The sequence below is a fragment of the Crinia signifera genome, chromosome 8, assembly GCF_055691185.1.
Source record: "Crinia signifera chromosome 8, ASM5569118v1, whole genome shotgun sequence".
Taxonomy (NCBI): Eukaryota; Metazoa; Chordata; class Amphibia; order Anura; family Myobatrachidae; genus Crinia; species Crinia signifera.
The window spans coordinates 149,701,117-149,717,779 of NC_139224.1; the positions used below are offsets into that span (position 1 = coordinate 149,701,117).

Sequence of the window (16,663 nt, forward strand, 5' to 3'; positions counted from 1 at the left end):
ATTCCCTCTCTCTCGCTCTCTCCCCACCCCTATCCCCCCTCTCTCTCTTCCTATCTCTCCCCCCCCCCCCTCTCTCTCCATATATTTATTACTTTGAGTACACATTTTCATTATTTCGTATTGTTAATGCAACTGGCGTACCTTTGTATTGTTACCGCAGCTTCTCACAGCTATACATAATTAAGTACTGCCCCTATACATCAGCTGTCCAGCTAAATGTGACCATGTCTGCATCCATGCTGTGGGTATCGCTGTTTACCTTGGTGGAACTGAAGAGGTATGGTATAGGTTGAGTCATCTCAAGATGGCTTTACCTAGTGGTGCTAAATCTAGGCTTTTCGTTAATGGATAAATAGGGGTTAAGTAAAGTAGGTTAAGGCTGGAGAGATGCATGTTTTATTTTTTAAGCATTCACCCTTTGATAAATAGGACAATGTGGTCAATGACCATTTTTCCAGCTGTTTCATTGGAAACAGATGGGCTTGATAAATATATAGCCCTTAGATGTCATCAGTTTAGAATACAAATAATTGAGCAATCTTGTTTAGAGACCAGTCTCTTGTCCATTTAGGAATTAGCAGATGAACACAACAATGAGAATCGGATTTAGGGGCATATTTACGAAAGTCAATTTGTTATAAATCCCTCTAAAAATAACAGCAAAAATGATGCAGGATATACGAAGGGTGTTCCACAGCCGATATCTGCTGCAGTGTCTCCATTTCCAAACACAGATTGCCCATAGTGCAATTCCAATTCTTGTTACATAGAATAAGTCAGCTGTGGAGTCTCTGCACCCCATTCCTGAACCACAGCACATAGCACCTCAGTTTTGTACTGTGAGCTTAATGGTCCACCCAACACATATCAAGGTGTTACCAGGGCCGGTGTAAGGTTTCTCACCACCCTAGGCAAAACATCAAAGTAGCGGGCAGCGGTGGTCTGGAGGTGGACGGCGGAGTAGCCGGGCGGCGGTGCAGGAGCGGGGCAGCGGTGCTGGCCCGAGTACCGGGCGGTGGGGCGGCATGGAGCTGCTGATGGGCTGCGCAGCGTGACCTCTGATATCAGGTTACCCTGCACGCAGCCGCAGAGCAGCGCGCCTGGGTTTGGGAGCAGACGGGCAGCGTCTGAGCTGGTCTCATCGCTGCCCGACATTAGATTTGCGCATGCGCAGGCCAATCCCCGAATCCCGGGATTGGAAGCTCCAATCCCGGGATTCAAGTCCCGGCGTTTTTAGGGCCAAATCCCGGGACCCCACCGATCCCGGGATTGGCCACCCTAATAGTAAGGCCGTTGTTGGGTGAGACCCCCTTCTCCACTCGCAGGAGATGCCTCCACAGAGTCCAAGTTCACCCAAACGTGTAGAGACGAAGAAACCTAATAAGATTCAAAGTGAGACATGTATTTCATTACATTAAACCTTTACACTTCTCATCTAAAATACAATCTTCTTCTGTAAAACTATCGGCTTCAGCAGAAATATTGATATATATCATCTCTATAGGATTTCTAATTGAATGCCTTTGACAGGTAAATAAGCATCTTATTGCTATATTTGCTGTACAGCATGCACTTATTCGTTAATTATTCCCTCCATGGGGGTATTAACACATTGTGGTGCAAAAAATGCCCAAAACTATATTTAAAAACACATCAACGTGGCAGCTGAAATAAACATGTCCCTATATCACGTTAAATAAAGCAAATGTCACTCAAGCGGTGTTTGCAAACAAGGCAGAACAGCCAGGTAATTCATTGTCCCCTGTCTTTCACCGTTTAGTCAACCTCGTGTTGCTTCTTACATAATTTGACCTTATTATTCTTTTTCTGGCATAATTCCAAATGCCTAAAAGATAACTAGAATTTGTATTTTCAATTGCACTCGTTTGCATATTCGGATTTACCCATTTCTGTTTATCACAGATTGTCAAGGACATCAAAACATAAAATATATCTACTAAAAAATGTAGTACTTGTAGCATAGAATTAGTATTTCTGTCTAGTTTACCGTTCTCTATCTCATTCTTCTGGCTAGGCCTTGAAAGGGAGGGAAGGAAAGAATTTGCAAATCACTTGCCTTTGTTACAGATTAATAAGTTATAATGCTATAAATGCAAATAAATTAGCCGATACTCCACCATATATTTTTTTGGAGAGGCATCCTCTAGGTCCTCTACCATCCACCCCCACTAATGTACGCTTGGGCAGAACACATGCCAGGTTCAAACCTGGTACCAGGTGTTAAACGCATGCAGTATATTTAAATATCACAATGCAAATAGCATTAAATAAACTTCATCACATCACATGCAAATAGTGAGTTGCGGCAGAATTGATATTATATAACCCTCCCGGAAACAGGGGGACCCCCACTGAGCCCCCCGATCGCGGCATTTATATGCCGCAATCCGCGGGTCTCAGGGGAGGGGGCGAAGCTAAAACGGCACAATTGTGACGTTTTAGCCCCGCCCCCTCCACGGATAACTGTTATTGCGGCTATTTCTTGTAATGGGGCGGGGCTTAATGACGTCACAGTTAAGCCCCGCCCCCAAAACGAGTAATGCAAGATTCCTCTCCGGACTTTTTCAAAGTCGGCAACCCTGCAATAGGTAGAATTATAAGGAGTAGTTATAGATCACAATGGTAGGTCCTACTACATTATTATTTTTAATATGTCTAAATATTATATATATATATATATATATATATATAGGTGGATGGAATTCTGATCAAAGTCAAGTTGTGTATACATGGAGGCCCTTATTCTGGTTGACTTGCAAGGCTGTGAATTCGCAGCCTTGCAAGTCCCTCAGACGCCACTTGCTGGTTCGCCCACCCTCCCTCCCACCCTTGCCCACTTGCCGGTTTGCCCACACGGCTGCGTATGGATGTTTAACATAAACATCCATTCGCAGCCCATGGGAAACACCCACATCATTGAATGATGCGGAATGAGCACGCATATCTAAGTAACACTCAGGTCACTTAGATTTGCATGCACACTCCACAGAAACTGGGCGGGCAGCTGACACCCGGTAATGTCAGCTTCCCGCCCCCCCCCCCCCCCCGTGTCACTGAGTGATTTCCATGGTAACACCCAGCATTTTCATGGGAACGCCCATGAAAAACTAAACGTGTCCATGGGCGGATCCCCTGGCCCACGTCCCCCGCTCGCAGTCACATGTTACCAGTCGCATGCACATGTGCAGAAATGCACATGCGCACAACCACAACATTGGACCTGCATGCGGAGGATCCGAACAAACAAGAATAACCCCTGGAAAGTAATTTGTTTACTCATAACTACAAAACAAGCATATGGGTCCAGACCAGTGGCGTAACTACTGTAAGGCAGCCCCAGCTGCTGCTTGATTTATAGCAAAATCTATATTTACGCCACTGGTCCAGTCAATGCAAACGCATAGTTGCATATAATTCTACATACAGATAAACATAGGAATTCTATGTCTAATTGTGGCCACCTGGCATGCACCACTAAATTGGCCCCTACATTTCTAATACTGGGAAAGTACTGTATCAACAGTGTAAAGTGTATGCATTAATTACTTTGCATTGGCCACAAGACTAAACGTGTCCATTGGTACAAGACTAAACGTGTCCATGGGCGGATCCCCTGGAGCTTTTCTCCTTTTGATTGGCTAAATCAGCACTTTAAGCAAGTGAGCCAATAACTCTGTTGACTTAATAACCAGAAAGGGCCTCATGCACATGGAATGAATTCATTTGGAAAAGTTACTGTCTAGTAGATTGTTTTTAAGTAGTTTCTATAATACTGTACAGCGGATGCAGTTGAAATATGGGGGGGGGGGGGGGGGGGGCGGTGGTACACACAAATATTAAGGTTTTCCAAGATATACTATGGAGGGTTATCAGAAGATATCTCTAATATTTTCCATGGCCCCCACAAATATGGAGGCTACTTTGCTGCTGTATATACCAAGCCATTCTGAAGATCGGCCCAAATAGGTCAACGTCATCTTTGGATGACATTAACGTATAGTAGCTTATGTGAAAATATATAATATTGCAATTTTTGGGGGGAGAGATCCTCTAAATCCCTCCCATTCGGGCCCCGGTGACACATGTGCTGGCTGACAGCCTTGTATGGGCATTGACTATGGCGGGCCTGTACCAGAAAGCAGTGTGATAGCATTCACACTGCTTCCAGTTCTTTGCCGGGATGGGATCTTATTGGAACGATGGTAAATGAACATGAAAATATTACATTTCATGACGCGAATCGTATGTGGTAAATAATATTTATCACATCTGCATTAAAAATGATAATTGTGATAAATATGTGACACTAAACAGTACGTTATGTATTATTATCTATTATACTTTTATGGTCCTTTAAGTGTCAATTACTTTTTATGTATGTTTTACTCTGAATATGTAATTGAATAGTTTGTCTCCCAAATGAATTGTCTAAGGCAACTGCTATTTTCTGTTTAATCCTTAACCTTTTGTATTTTGCTTTGCAGATAATTAGCACCATGGAACCTCAGGTGTCGAATGGCCCAACTTCCAATACGAGCAATGGACCATCCAGTAACAGTAGAAACTGCCCTTCCCCGATGCAGACAGGGGCAGCCACAGATGACAGCAAAACTAACCTCATAGTTAACTATTTGCCGCAAAACATGACGCAGGAAGAGTTCAGGAGTCTGTTTGGCAGCATTGGGGAGATAGAGTCCTGCAAACTGGTGCGGGATAAAATCACAGGTACATGTATACAGTTTGCTCACTTATGTTTCATCTATATACAGTATCTAGAGCAGGAAAATACAATGAGACTGTCATATACAGTACGGTTCATTTAGCAATATGGTGGTGATGTGCATCAATCTCAAATGTATTGCACTGGCGTAACAATAGCTCAGCAGACTCCGCGGTGGCTTGGAGATGCTTGGTAAGTTTGGGTGCCGGAGGTCTGCGGGGCTATTGCTGCTTCACTACCAGGACCGCCACCATCACCAGGACTGTTACTGCTCCGCTGCTGGACCGCCGGGACCAGCAGAGCTTCCTGTCTTCGGTGATGGTCCCGGTGCTCTTCCTGTTGCCATTATAAATGCCCCTCACAAAATGGCTGCACCCTCCCTCACAGCAGACAGTTATTGAGGATGGTAGAGGAGGCAACGGCCTCCTCTTGCATCCTTAATAACTGTCTGCTGTGAGGCAGCGGGCAGCGGCCATTTTGCCTGAGACTATTTTCAGTAACAGACCTGGCGATGGCAGCGGTCCTGTTAGCAGCAAGGGGGCATGTCCAGCTAACATGTGTTCCCCAAATCAAGTCCTTATTGACCTAAACAGCTCATGTTTTCAGGTTTCAGTGCCTGCAGTGCTGTAAGCCCCCCCCCCCCCCCCAATCAAGGCTACATCACCAACATGGGGGGGGGTTTGCACGGTGGCACAGTGTGAATAGGGTTTCTGCTTAGCACAATGTGAACTGGAGCTTCTACAGTCTATAGCAACCAATCAGATTATAGCTAGCTTTTTTCTATTGCATGCTAGAAAATTATAGTCAGACTCTGATTGGTTGCTACATCAAAACTACTTTTTTTACTTTTAGAAGCTTTCACCCGCTAATGTCCACTCATGTTTGACATGGAGTAAGTTAGTGACCCTGATATGTGAAATCCAGGCTTTGGGATGCTTGTTAAGTAGACTTAGGCTGACAAAGCCATAGAGGTTCATAGGGATGGCGGTAAGTGATGCAGAATAGGTTACCAACAAAGTCTCTAATGCCCCCTACACACGGTTCGATGTAGTCTATTTTTCTATTCGATTTTGCTTATATAAGCAAAATTGAATCAAAATCGAATGCATTCAATTTTAATTCAGAGGTGTAACTCTGGGAGGCAATGGAGTCATCTGCTGCTGCTCTCCTGCTCCCAAGGGGGCCCCTCTCCTCTCCTGCGAGTTTGAATCAGGTAATTGAAAGCTGTTGATATCGCTTTTGTGGCTGACTCGCCCTCCTAACATCATTTTGGCAAGTGTCACCCCAGGACCTGTCTTATTGGAGACAGACACCTTACTGATTGAGGGGGGCACTAATATTTATCTTGCCTCCAGGCAACTGGGACAAATTTACGCCACTGTTTCAATTTGATCCCGATGCACGGCCCCGCAGCATTAAAACGAATAGAAAAATAGACTGTGCAGGCAAGACTATATAGTACAGATCTGTACTATATAGTCCAAACCAAATGTGTTTGCATTTCCTTGCGATTCGATCCCAATTTGATCTGGATTGAATTGCAAGGTAATCACACCGTTTGTACACCCCTTTACTACATTGTAACACTTTTGTTTAATTGAGTGTGGCTGTGAAAAGTCCTTCCGGTTGTGAAGACGCCAGAGAGAGTTTTCCCCATTTATATAAGTAAACCCCCTTTTTTTACTCAAATAAATCCAGAACACGTGAACTGGTTTGGGTGTATAAGGACTGGATTTGGGAAATACTGATCTATCCCTTTATACAATGTAATTTCTGAAGAGGTTTGCCTATTTCTGTATACAGATCTACTGTATTTCAAAGAAGTATATATTTAATGTAGAAATAACTTTAAAAACCCCAAATTTGAATTTCTATGCCATCTTCATCCTTACGGTGAATCCGCTTTGGTTTTGCATAGCTGGCTTTCTGAGTAGAATCCCACACAAATACCCGGGTTATGAGGTGTGCAGAGATACTTGCTTCCCTGCAGGACTGAATGTAACATATTCCATCTCAAATTACTTTACATGTTTGGTTAGATTTACTTGTGATGTAAGTGTGTTCTCAGAGCAAATGGGCCAAGTCAGAATTTATTATTCGTATAAAAACAAACGTACAGGTTCCTGCCAATAGGCCCAATGGCCTGCTAGAAATAGGATGTGGTCCTTCCCAAAATGGCCGGTATTGTGGACATTGGAAACCATTAGCAAATGAAATGTTGTTTTTGGTGAAAAAAGAAAGAATCTTTGCATCTTGGTAAAAAAATGTTTGCACATTTTGTCCAGATCATGACGAGACAGTTCATTCTGTATCCACCCCCCGGCAGATGGAGGCAGGTACTACCTGGGCCAGGCATCTGGGATTCGGGCAGGAGGGATCCGTGCAGCTCCGTAGCAGTGCCGGAGTGGGGGCCCCCCTGTCACCCAGTGGTTAATCCGGCACTGCAGTATAAAATGAAATGGCAATCATGCCTCCAAAACAGTACATTAGGAGGCATGGCCTAGTGGGCACAAATTCACACCCTCGTCTCCATACCAAAAATAACACTGTAAAATGTCCAAGTTCAAACCTAAATTGCAGTGTAAAACTAAATCTGTTCAGCCAAACACTCGTGAGCCGGCCAGGACCTTCCCAGGCAGCAGGGTCGCATGCGATCCATCCAGTGGCGTAACTATAGCTCTGCAGCCCCCGTGGTGGCGGGGGGGCGCAGAGAAATTGGGGGCGCCGCCGGGGGGCTGCGGGGCTATAGTTACCCGCGGTCTGCGTCTCGCCCGGCTCTCTGTCGGGACCTTCCTGACGTCACAGTCCCAGCCGGCTCCTGCTGCAATGAAAACTGACAATTAGAAAATGGCTGCCCACATACTGCAGACAGATTTCTGTCTGCAGTATGGGGGCAGCCATTTTCTAAGAGTCCGTTTTCATTGTAGCAGAAGGAGCCGGCCGGGACCGTGACGTCAGGAAGGTCCCGACAGAGAGCCGGGCGAGACGCAGACCGCGGGTAAGAAGGGGGGGGCAGGTTAGGTGTGTGTGTGTGGGGGGGGGGTGCCGAATAAACGTGCGGCGGGGGACGCTAAATAGTTAGTTACGCCCCTGGATCCATCACATGTGGTCCTTTAACTTGTTCCCCGATGCCAGGAGGAAGGTCGGGCCTGCATGCCGGTCTGACCTCCAACTCAGGTCTGATGTGCATCGGACCTGAGGGGACATCACACGCATCCGATTTGGGACGACAGGTGAAATTGGCCCGTATCGAGGTAGTATATGGGGGCCTTAAAGCTGTCCAGCATTTATGGGCTACATGCAAATGCAGCCAGTATTTACCCTGCATGCAAAAACAATAAACATTTTTGTTCCCCTTGCATTGCAACGTGATCTGTACAAGTACTTTTTTTTTTTTGCTTCTAGCTCTGAAACCGTCTTTTTATTCCTAGTAGCACAATGAATCAGGTGACAAAATAATTACACGCCAATTACCTACAGTATATGCCATGTGTGCACAAATATAAAAATATGGCATTCATAAGATATGGCGGATAAGGTGCTTTGTTTGCATCTGTGTTCCATCAGTTTGCGCTCAGTTGCATCAAAATGCTGACCTCGAAATAATGGAACATTGTTCCCTATAGCGATAAGCTGGTCTTTACAAAGCAGCTTGGATTGCCAATACCGAGGGATGGATCAATGAAAAAAGAGAATGCAGCCACTCTACATCAACATTAAGAACCGCTGTGTATAGACCAGCTTATCTCCATAGGGAACAATGGGAGACGTTTATGAAAACTAGCTCATAGGGAATTCGTGTTGCTGCCCATAGCGACCAATCACGTCTTTGTTTTCACTTTCTGACCTGTCTCGCAATAATGACAGCCGCAAACTGATAGGTCGCTGCGGGCAACTTCAGTTTAACTGTGGATCTTTTTTTTTTTTTTCTGTAAATCTCCCCAATTGTTCCCTATTAGGCGGTGTGTTCTAGCTGCATTTTGATGCAAATGAACAGACCTCAGATCGAATGAGCACAGGCACAGAGAAAAGCATCCATCTGTAAAATCCCTAAAGGAAGTAAGTTCTACAGAAAGCTTTTGCAAGCAAGACAGTCTTTCATGGCCGCGTTTCCCAGCGCTGCTCTCTTTATATAAACCGGGTCCATAACCTGCAAAATAGGAGGCACCCAGCACCTTCAGAGATCTTAAAATTGTCTGTTGAGCCTCAGACGAGCTAGAGAAAAGTGGGTGAAAAAATAGATCTATTTAACGTTTTAGGCCAGTAAAAAAGGGTGTTGAATTAAATAAATCCATGTTTCTTTGATAACAACAGCTGGTGTATACTGTACTGTAGTGAGGCAATAAAATATATACATTTTTTAAACACGCCTCCCCTAATTTAAGGTATGGGTCATTAGGTCGACAGTCAAAAGGTCAATCGCTATTGGTCCACAGTCAAAACATGAAATGGGTCAACATGCATTCGATCGACGTGGTCAAAAGGTCGACAAAAGCAAACGATCGTCATGAAAAGGGTCAACGTGGGAAAGGCCGACATGAGTTATTCTTGTTTTTTGTGCCTGTGTCAACATAGGTCATCATGAACACCGCATAAGTGTACCGTGTCCCCTCGCATGGCTCGCTGAACTCGCCATGCTTCGGGCACACTGGTATATTCTCCTTCTTTGCCGACTGGGATGGTTAAGTATGGACAAGTTTAAGAAAAAATCATGTTGAACCTTTCCCATGTCGATCTTTTGACTTTGTTGACCTCAGGCATGTCGACCGTGATGACATTTTGGCTGCCGACCAATAGTGGTCGACCTAGACACTGTCAACCTAATGACCGCATACCAGGAATTTAGGGGCCTATTTATCAATAAAGCATGATAAAAAGGATGTTCTACAGTGTTGGGGTGCGGTTCATAGGGATGACAGTAATTAGGTCCACGGTGTCTAGGTTGCGCCTAAAATGTTGACATGCACAATGTCGACACAAGGAAAATGTTGACCTTTTTCTTGCGTCGCTATATATTGTCCATGCCAACCTAGTGCATATCGACCAACAGTGGTTGAACAATTGATTGTTGACCTATTTCACATTGACCCATAGTCCGGTTCCTGACTTTTAGGCCTCCTGTTAGAAGAACATGGAGGGGAAATGTATCAAACTCCTCCTGAGACATAAAGTGAAGAAGTTGCCCGTATCATTTATCTAGCACAGATATGTTAGAATTTGATTGGTTGCTATAAGTAACCTCCACTTTATCTCTCTTGAAGGTTTGATACAGACCCCCTTGGTTAAGTCCTTTCCCTATCCCTCCTCCCAGCCTATTGAACTACAATACCTGGACCAAAGGTGGTTGGCTCCATTGATCTGCCAATTCTCAACTAGATGTTGCAAAGTCACAACTGAGTCCTCTTGATGTCTATGAGCAGTGGCTTGGTGAACTCATCCAGACCCAGGATATAGGAGGGCAAGGAGACTGTGGTCATGCAGCTGGAGGACACAATCATTTGTCATATACGAAAGCAATGAGGGCGAGCGAGCAAACCCAGGTCAAGCGATGGGTTTATGAGCATAATATGGAAATAGACTCATTGCATAGTAAACACCCTGTTTTTTTTCTGCTAAATGAAGTGCTTCTGTATCTTGCTGGAAGCTTGCACATCTAATTGGGGCTATGTTTCACACCAGCCCTGTTGGAAATGATGCACTTCAGGAAAATAACAGATTTTTATCTGGATCGTTGCCTAGGATCTCTGGTTGTAGACTTCTGGGGAGATATTGACGTTACAAGTGTTCCTGGAGTTAAGGCCATGAGTATTTCAGCATTGCAGGGGCTAGGCAGATGCGCCTGTAACACAGGGTTGGCTGCCCCGGACAGAGGAGCTGTCACCTGCTGTCCTGTACTGACGGACTATGGTGCACCCACTGTGCTGGGAGCCTGATAGAAATTACAGGGTCTATGGGCCTTATTCTGGTTCACTCCTTCTGGCATGGACAAAACCATGTGCACTGCAGGGGGGCAGAAGTAACATGTGCAGAGAGAATTCAATTTGGGTGAGTTATTTTGTTTCTGTGCAGGGAAAATACGGACTGTTTTTTTTACAATGCAATATAGATCTCACTTTGAAGTAAATCCCCACCCAAATCTAACTATCTCTGCACAAGTAACATCTACCCAACCTGCAGTGCACATGGTTTTGTCCATCTAGGAAGGAATTTGCCAGAAGGCATGAACCAGAATAAGGCCATATGTACTAAGCTTTTCAGAGAGATAAAGTACCAACCAATCAACTCCTAACTGCCATGTTACAGGTGTGTTTGAAAAATGTCAGGAGCTGATCGGTTGGTAGTTTATCTCCACCCACTTTATCTTTCTCCAAGGCTTTGTACCGTACATAGACCCCCATGTGGCAGTCTCTACAAACTACCTTTTGGTACTGCTAACCATTAGCTTCTAGATATTGGACCTTATTGTGGTTTACTCGCAAAACTGAGAATGTCGCAGCCTTGCGAGTCCACCAGACGCCACGAACACACAGGGGAGCGTGCCAACCAGAATAAGGGAGATTATCTCTTTGATCATTTACTGTTATGGACATGTTCTAGTGCATCTTTCCACACTACTGATAATTAGCTGCAGACAGGTAGCCTCCAAATATCCTTGCATCTCCCACTGTCTGCACCCATTCCCTTCCCACACCCCTACATTAACCCCAAGTGGCGCACCGCCATCACCAAACTATATAATATCCCTTCAAAAAAGGATTTTACATCATTCTAATCTGTTGTTTGGGCGGCCATTGTTTAGCACGATTATGCATATCCATGACAGCAATGCCAAGATTATAGCCCCGATGTCTCAGTGGCGGACAGACAGGGGGAGTGATCCAGGGCTAGGCAGGGCTATTAATATTGAAGTGTATGTTCACTGTTTGGGGTGTCGCTGTTTAGGTTTCAGAAGATGACTCTCCCCTGTGGCTTAAGGAGTAGCAAAGGCCTTAAAGGCCAACACACTGGGAGATTTGCTGCAGGTTCTGAGTGATGCTAGATGGCTCAGATCGCTCAGCAAGATCACTTAGCGCACAGCGATGTGCCTCTGAGTGATCTGCCAGGGACAGTGTTCTCCGTTGAGATCACTGGCCCTGACCAGCATTTAAGTAGATTTTCCCAGCATGCTGGATAAATATCGCCGGGCGTTAGCGACGCACAGGACCGCGCATTACTATCGCTGTAGTTCCTACACACTAGGGATGGCCATCGACCATCAATGATTAGAAATCATCGATGGTTTATGGCCGATGTCGAATAGTTTTGCCATCGATGGGGGAGAACCAGACGGTTTCCCCCCATCGATGTCAAGCTTAAACGAATAGTTTCGTTTTTGCTTTTTCCCCAAGGTGCCGGGACACTGAGCATAGCTCCGCCCCCGGCACCTGTGAAGCCTTGCCCCCACATTTTGATTGGCCCACAGACCAATCAATCAATGAAAATGGATGACCATTGAGTCATAAAAACATTGATGGTCATCCATTGCGTATTTCTACACTATCGATGCTCAGTTGCACTTTTGCCATCGATGGCAACCATCAATGGCAAAGGCAACGATGGCCATCCCTACTACACACAGAATGTAAGGGCATTTTCTAAGCTATCTGATGAGATCGCTTAGAAAATGCCCTCAAATCACCCCATGTGTAGGCCCCTTTAGGGTTGGACATCTTGGTCTATAGACATGTAATTGTTAATCTGTTTCTATTGTCAGTGATCCTCAGCAATAGACAATGCCAGTGGCCAGGCCTGCTATATAGGGAGAAGGACTTTCTCTAGCAAAAACAGATGATTTTTGGGTTTTTCTTCCATAGAAACACAGAATGCTGATTAAGCCTGAGGTGAACATAAACCACTGAGGGTTCTCACAGGGGTCACTCTGCTGTTGGTCACATGTTATGTTAATAAGGATGGGCACAAGGCCTATCAGAGCAGGGGGAGGGTTTAGACAGGGTAGGAATGATCACGAGTTATAGTGATTACCCTCTGTCCAAGAAGCCCCACCCACCCTTCCCTATTTCTCTTCCTCTTCGGCGGCGGTAAAGAACGGTCATTCTTTAAGAACTCTGTGTGTGTGTAGGTAGTGGGGTGCACTCTCCCTCGACATTGATTGTCATGGGCCATGCTTCTGTCCGGGGGATGGCCATCACCACCAGGCCTGGTGGCTGACCAGGGAGAGTGGTCATCCAGCGATGTATGTATGCATAGTGATCTTTAACCCCACCTTTCCTATAGTGACCGTTCTTTAGTGCCGCCACCATTCATAGTAATAGTTTAATTGTCAAAATAAATTTGACATTTTTTTTAAACGCCAGCACTTTGTGTCGTGTCTTTATTTTAGGTTAAGTTATGTAAGGTTTAAGTTAAGTTTGTATTTAAGTGTGTCAACCAACGGGGTGGACCAGGGGGATACCCGATGGTGAGTTTATGATAAATTGACCACCTATAATTCCCAAACTGCAAATCGAAAGCCATCTACTGATATCACACGCATTGAGCTAAGCATGACGACGGAAGAACTGCATAAACAAGCTCAGACTAATACAAGGGATAACTACAAATGTATAAATAGGACGAGTCATTAAATGTGATTCATACTTGTATTGTCTTGTTACCACGTAGAGATGGAGCAAGGAGGAAAAAAAAAAAGAGACAATGTAGCCGTAAAGTGATCTTATTATAACTTTAATTTCCACAACGTAATTAATTCTGGCTTTTTAAATTAACTGTAAAACGGGTCCCTCCTGAACCATCGCAGCTCTACAGAGGCCAGGATGGAAAAAAGAAACTTTATTGCCGGTTCAGCAGAAAGTAGGTGGTTAAATGAGGCCACGGCGATGTGGAGGAGTTCTAATACTTGGTTTACCGGGTTGTACCATACACTGTCCCTGTAAGATGTATCTACAATAGTGACGGCAACTCATTATAATACCTACAGTAGTCTATGTCACAAGGCTGTATTTATTTATAGACATTACACTTATTAATGTTTAATTATATAGCACCAGCATAATCCGGAACTCATGGTGTACAAAAAGTAGTAAAACTAGATATAACATAACAGAGCTTTATGGGAAATGTACTAAGCCTTGGAGATTGGTGAAGCAGTGAGAGATAAAGGGCGTGATTCAGACACACTCGCTAAGCAGCGTATATTCGCCCAGCGCCGCCCGCATCCCCGCAACAACATGCAAGAGGATGTGTCCAAGAACACATCCCCGTTGAATGCAGCCGAAGGGAAGATAGTGATTTATTCGATGGTCGGCGACCATTGATTGGAAATAAATGTCAGTGAAAACTTGCTGAAAAGGGGGGAGGGGCGCTGACATCATGTTCATTTTTTGGCAGGAGCTTATTAACCTTCCAGTATGTTTTTGGATTGTGGGAGGAAATTTTAGCACCCAGAAAAAACCCATGCAAACATGGTGAGGACATGTAAACTCCACACATACATGGATTTGGTGGGACTTAAACTCTGGACCTCAGTGCCCCCAGACGACTAGGCCAGTACTGTACGCAATATGAGGTGCATTAACCTATTACCTATCTACTAGTTATAAGCCCGTCAAAATGACGGATTCTGCAATGTACTTTCACTTTGAGCTGTGACACATTTTTCTTTCACTTTGAGCTGTGACAGTTTTTAGCACACAAACTCTAAATCCCCCCCCCACACACACACACACACTCCCAGTCCCTATCTGCTCCTACCTCCAATCTCTGTCTTCACAGCTCCCTCTCTCCAGATCCAGCAAGGCTTAAACAGATCAGTGTCCCTGCAAAAAATGCTTTCACTTTCTGTTATGGCATATTTTAGCGGCCTCCAGTGTGATCACTGGTGGCACTTCACCTCATAGAGGTGAGGAGTAGTTATCCTTTTCTATTTTTATAGATACATTATGTGGTATAGTTCATGAAAAGCTGAGAAACTATTCGAATGAAATTGCTGCTTTTTGCGGCCCCCTCGAAATGTATTGGATTACATTTCTCAGGATCATTATCTCGCAGGTGACCTGCAGCTATTTGATGTTTTTGTAATGAACCGCTTTCCACAGGGGATTGGAATCTATACACGTATAGAGAGAGAGCCCACGCCAGCTCAGTGCGAATAAAGCAATATGCAATGTGTGCCAGTCAGCATCATTTGCATAGGAGGAGGCAGGGAAGGCAGCTGTTAAACCCCCCCCCCCCCTTCCCCCAAACCCCCGACACACACAAACACACATGACAGAGAGCTGCTCCAAGGCTCGGGGGTGGCAGGAGGATGAAAAGTCTTTAAATTGTGAACAGCTCAATTGACAGACAGTGAAAGCAAGTCACGTCTGATCTAGGTTAATAAGCAGTCTGCATGTACAGTACCTGCCGCAAGATGCACTCGCAGGCAGCAGGGAAGAAATGGATGTATATAAATAAGTGGCAGCCTTTCTGTGCTAAAAAATAGTTCCATATTCTTGGCTGGATAATGTGTAAGCACATGCTATTGTACGTATACTACAGCATGGGCGCAATACTGCAGACAAAGGGCCTGGTGCAGGTGAGGTGGTAGTAAATCAGGCGTGCATTGCTCAGAATATGCGTGCATGGGGAAATGTGTATATTATATCCGAGAGATGTATGTGTACAGTATGCAGCTAAGGTCTCATCGTCATCAGTGAGTAACTGCATCTGTCCTGTAATAGGTACCAGTGAGGTTTGATCAGGTCAATTGCTGGGGTATACTGGAGTATGACAGGTGAGGCTGTGCTTCCCCTGCCTACCCTGACTGCATGCCACTGCTGGGGTATACTGGAATATGACAGGTGAGGCTGTGCCTCCCCTGCCTACCCTGACTGCATGCCACTGCTGGGGTATACTGGAGTATGACAGGTGAGGCTGTGCTTCCCCTGCCTACCCTGACTGCATGCCACTGCTGGGGTATACTGGAGTATGACAGGTGAGGCTGTGCCTCCCCTGCCTACCCTGACTGCATACCACTGCTGGGGTATACTGGAGTATGACAGGTGAGGCTGTGCCTACCCTGACTGCATGCCACTGCTGGGGTATACTGGAGTATGACAGGTGAGGCTGTGCTTCCCCTGCCTACCCTGACTGCATGCCACTGCTGGGGTATACTGGAGTATGACAGGTGAGGCTGTGCCTCCCCTGCCTACCCTGACTGCATGCCACTGCTGGGGTATACTGGAGTATAACAGGTGAGGCTGTGCCTACCCTGACTGCATGCCACTGCTGGGGTATACTGGAGTATGACAGGTGAGGCTGTGCTTCCCCTGCCTACCCTGACTGCATGCCACTGCTGGGGTATACTGGAGTATGACAGGTGAGGCTGTGCCTCCCCTGCCTACCCTGACTGCATGCCACTGCTGGGGTATACTGGAGTATGACAGGTGAGGCTGTGCCTACCCTGCCTACCCTGACTGCATGCCACTGCTGGGGTATACTGGAGTATGACAGGTGAGGCTGTGCCTACCCTGACTGCATGCCACTTCTGGGGTATACTGGATTATGAAAGGTGAGGCTGTGCCTACCCTGACTGCATGCCAATTGCTGGGGTATACTGGAGTATGACAGGTGAGGCTGGGCCTCCCCTGCCTACCCTGACTGCATGCCACTGCTGGGGTATACTGGAGTATGACAGGTGAGGATGTTCTTCCCCTGCCTACCCTGACTGCATGCCAATTGCTGGGGTATACTGGAGTATGACAGGTGAGGCTGTGCTTCCCCTGCCTACCCTGACTGCATGCCACTGCTGGGGTATACTGGAGTATGACAGGTGAGGATGTTCTTCCCCTGCCTACCCTGACTGCATGCCAATTGCTGGTGTATACTGGAGTATGACAGGTGAGGCTGTGCCTCCCCTGCCTACCCTGACTGCATGCCACTGCT

General features: G+C 45.7%; 1 protein-coding gene across 7 annotated transcripts in view; it reads left to right on the forward strand.

The window, feature by feature from the left end:
• Window positions 1–16,663, forward strand: part of ELAVL4 (ELAV like RNA binding protein 4) — a 99,739-nt gene that overhangs the window by 46,071 nt on the left and 37,005 nt on the right. For all 7 annotated transcript variants that reach the window (XM_083157373.1, XM_083157369.1, XM_083157374.1 and 4 more), the window contains exon 2: window positions 4,506–4,746. In XM_083157373.1, coding sequence (XP_083013499.1) covers window positions 4,506–4,746 — 241 coding nt within the window. The remainder of the gene's footprint in view (window positions 1–4,505; window positions 4,747–16,663) is intronic.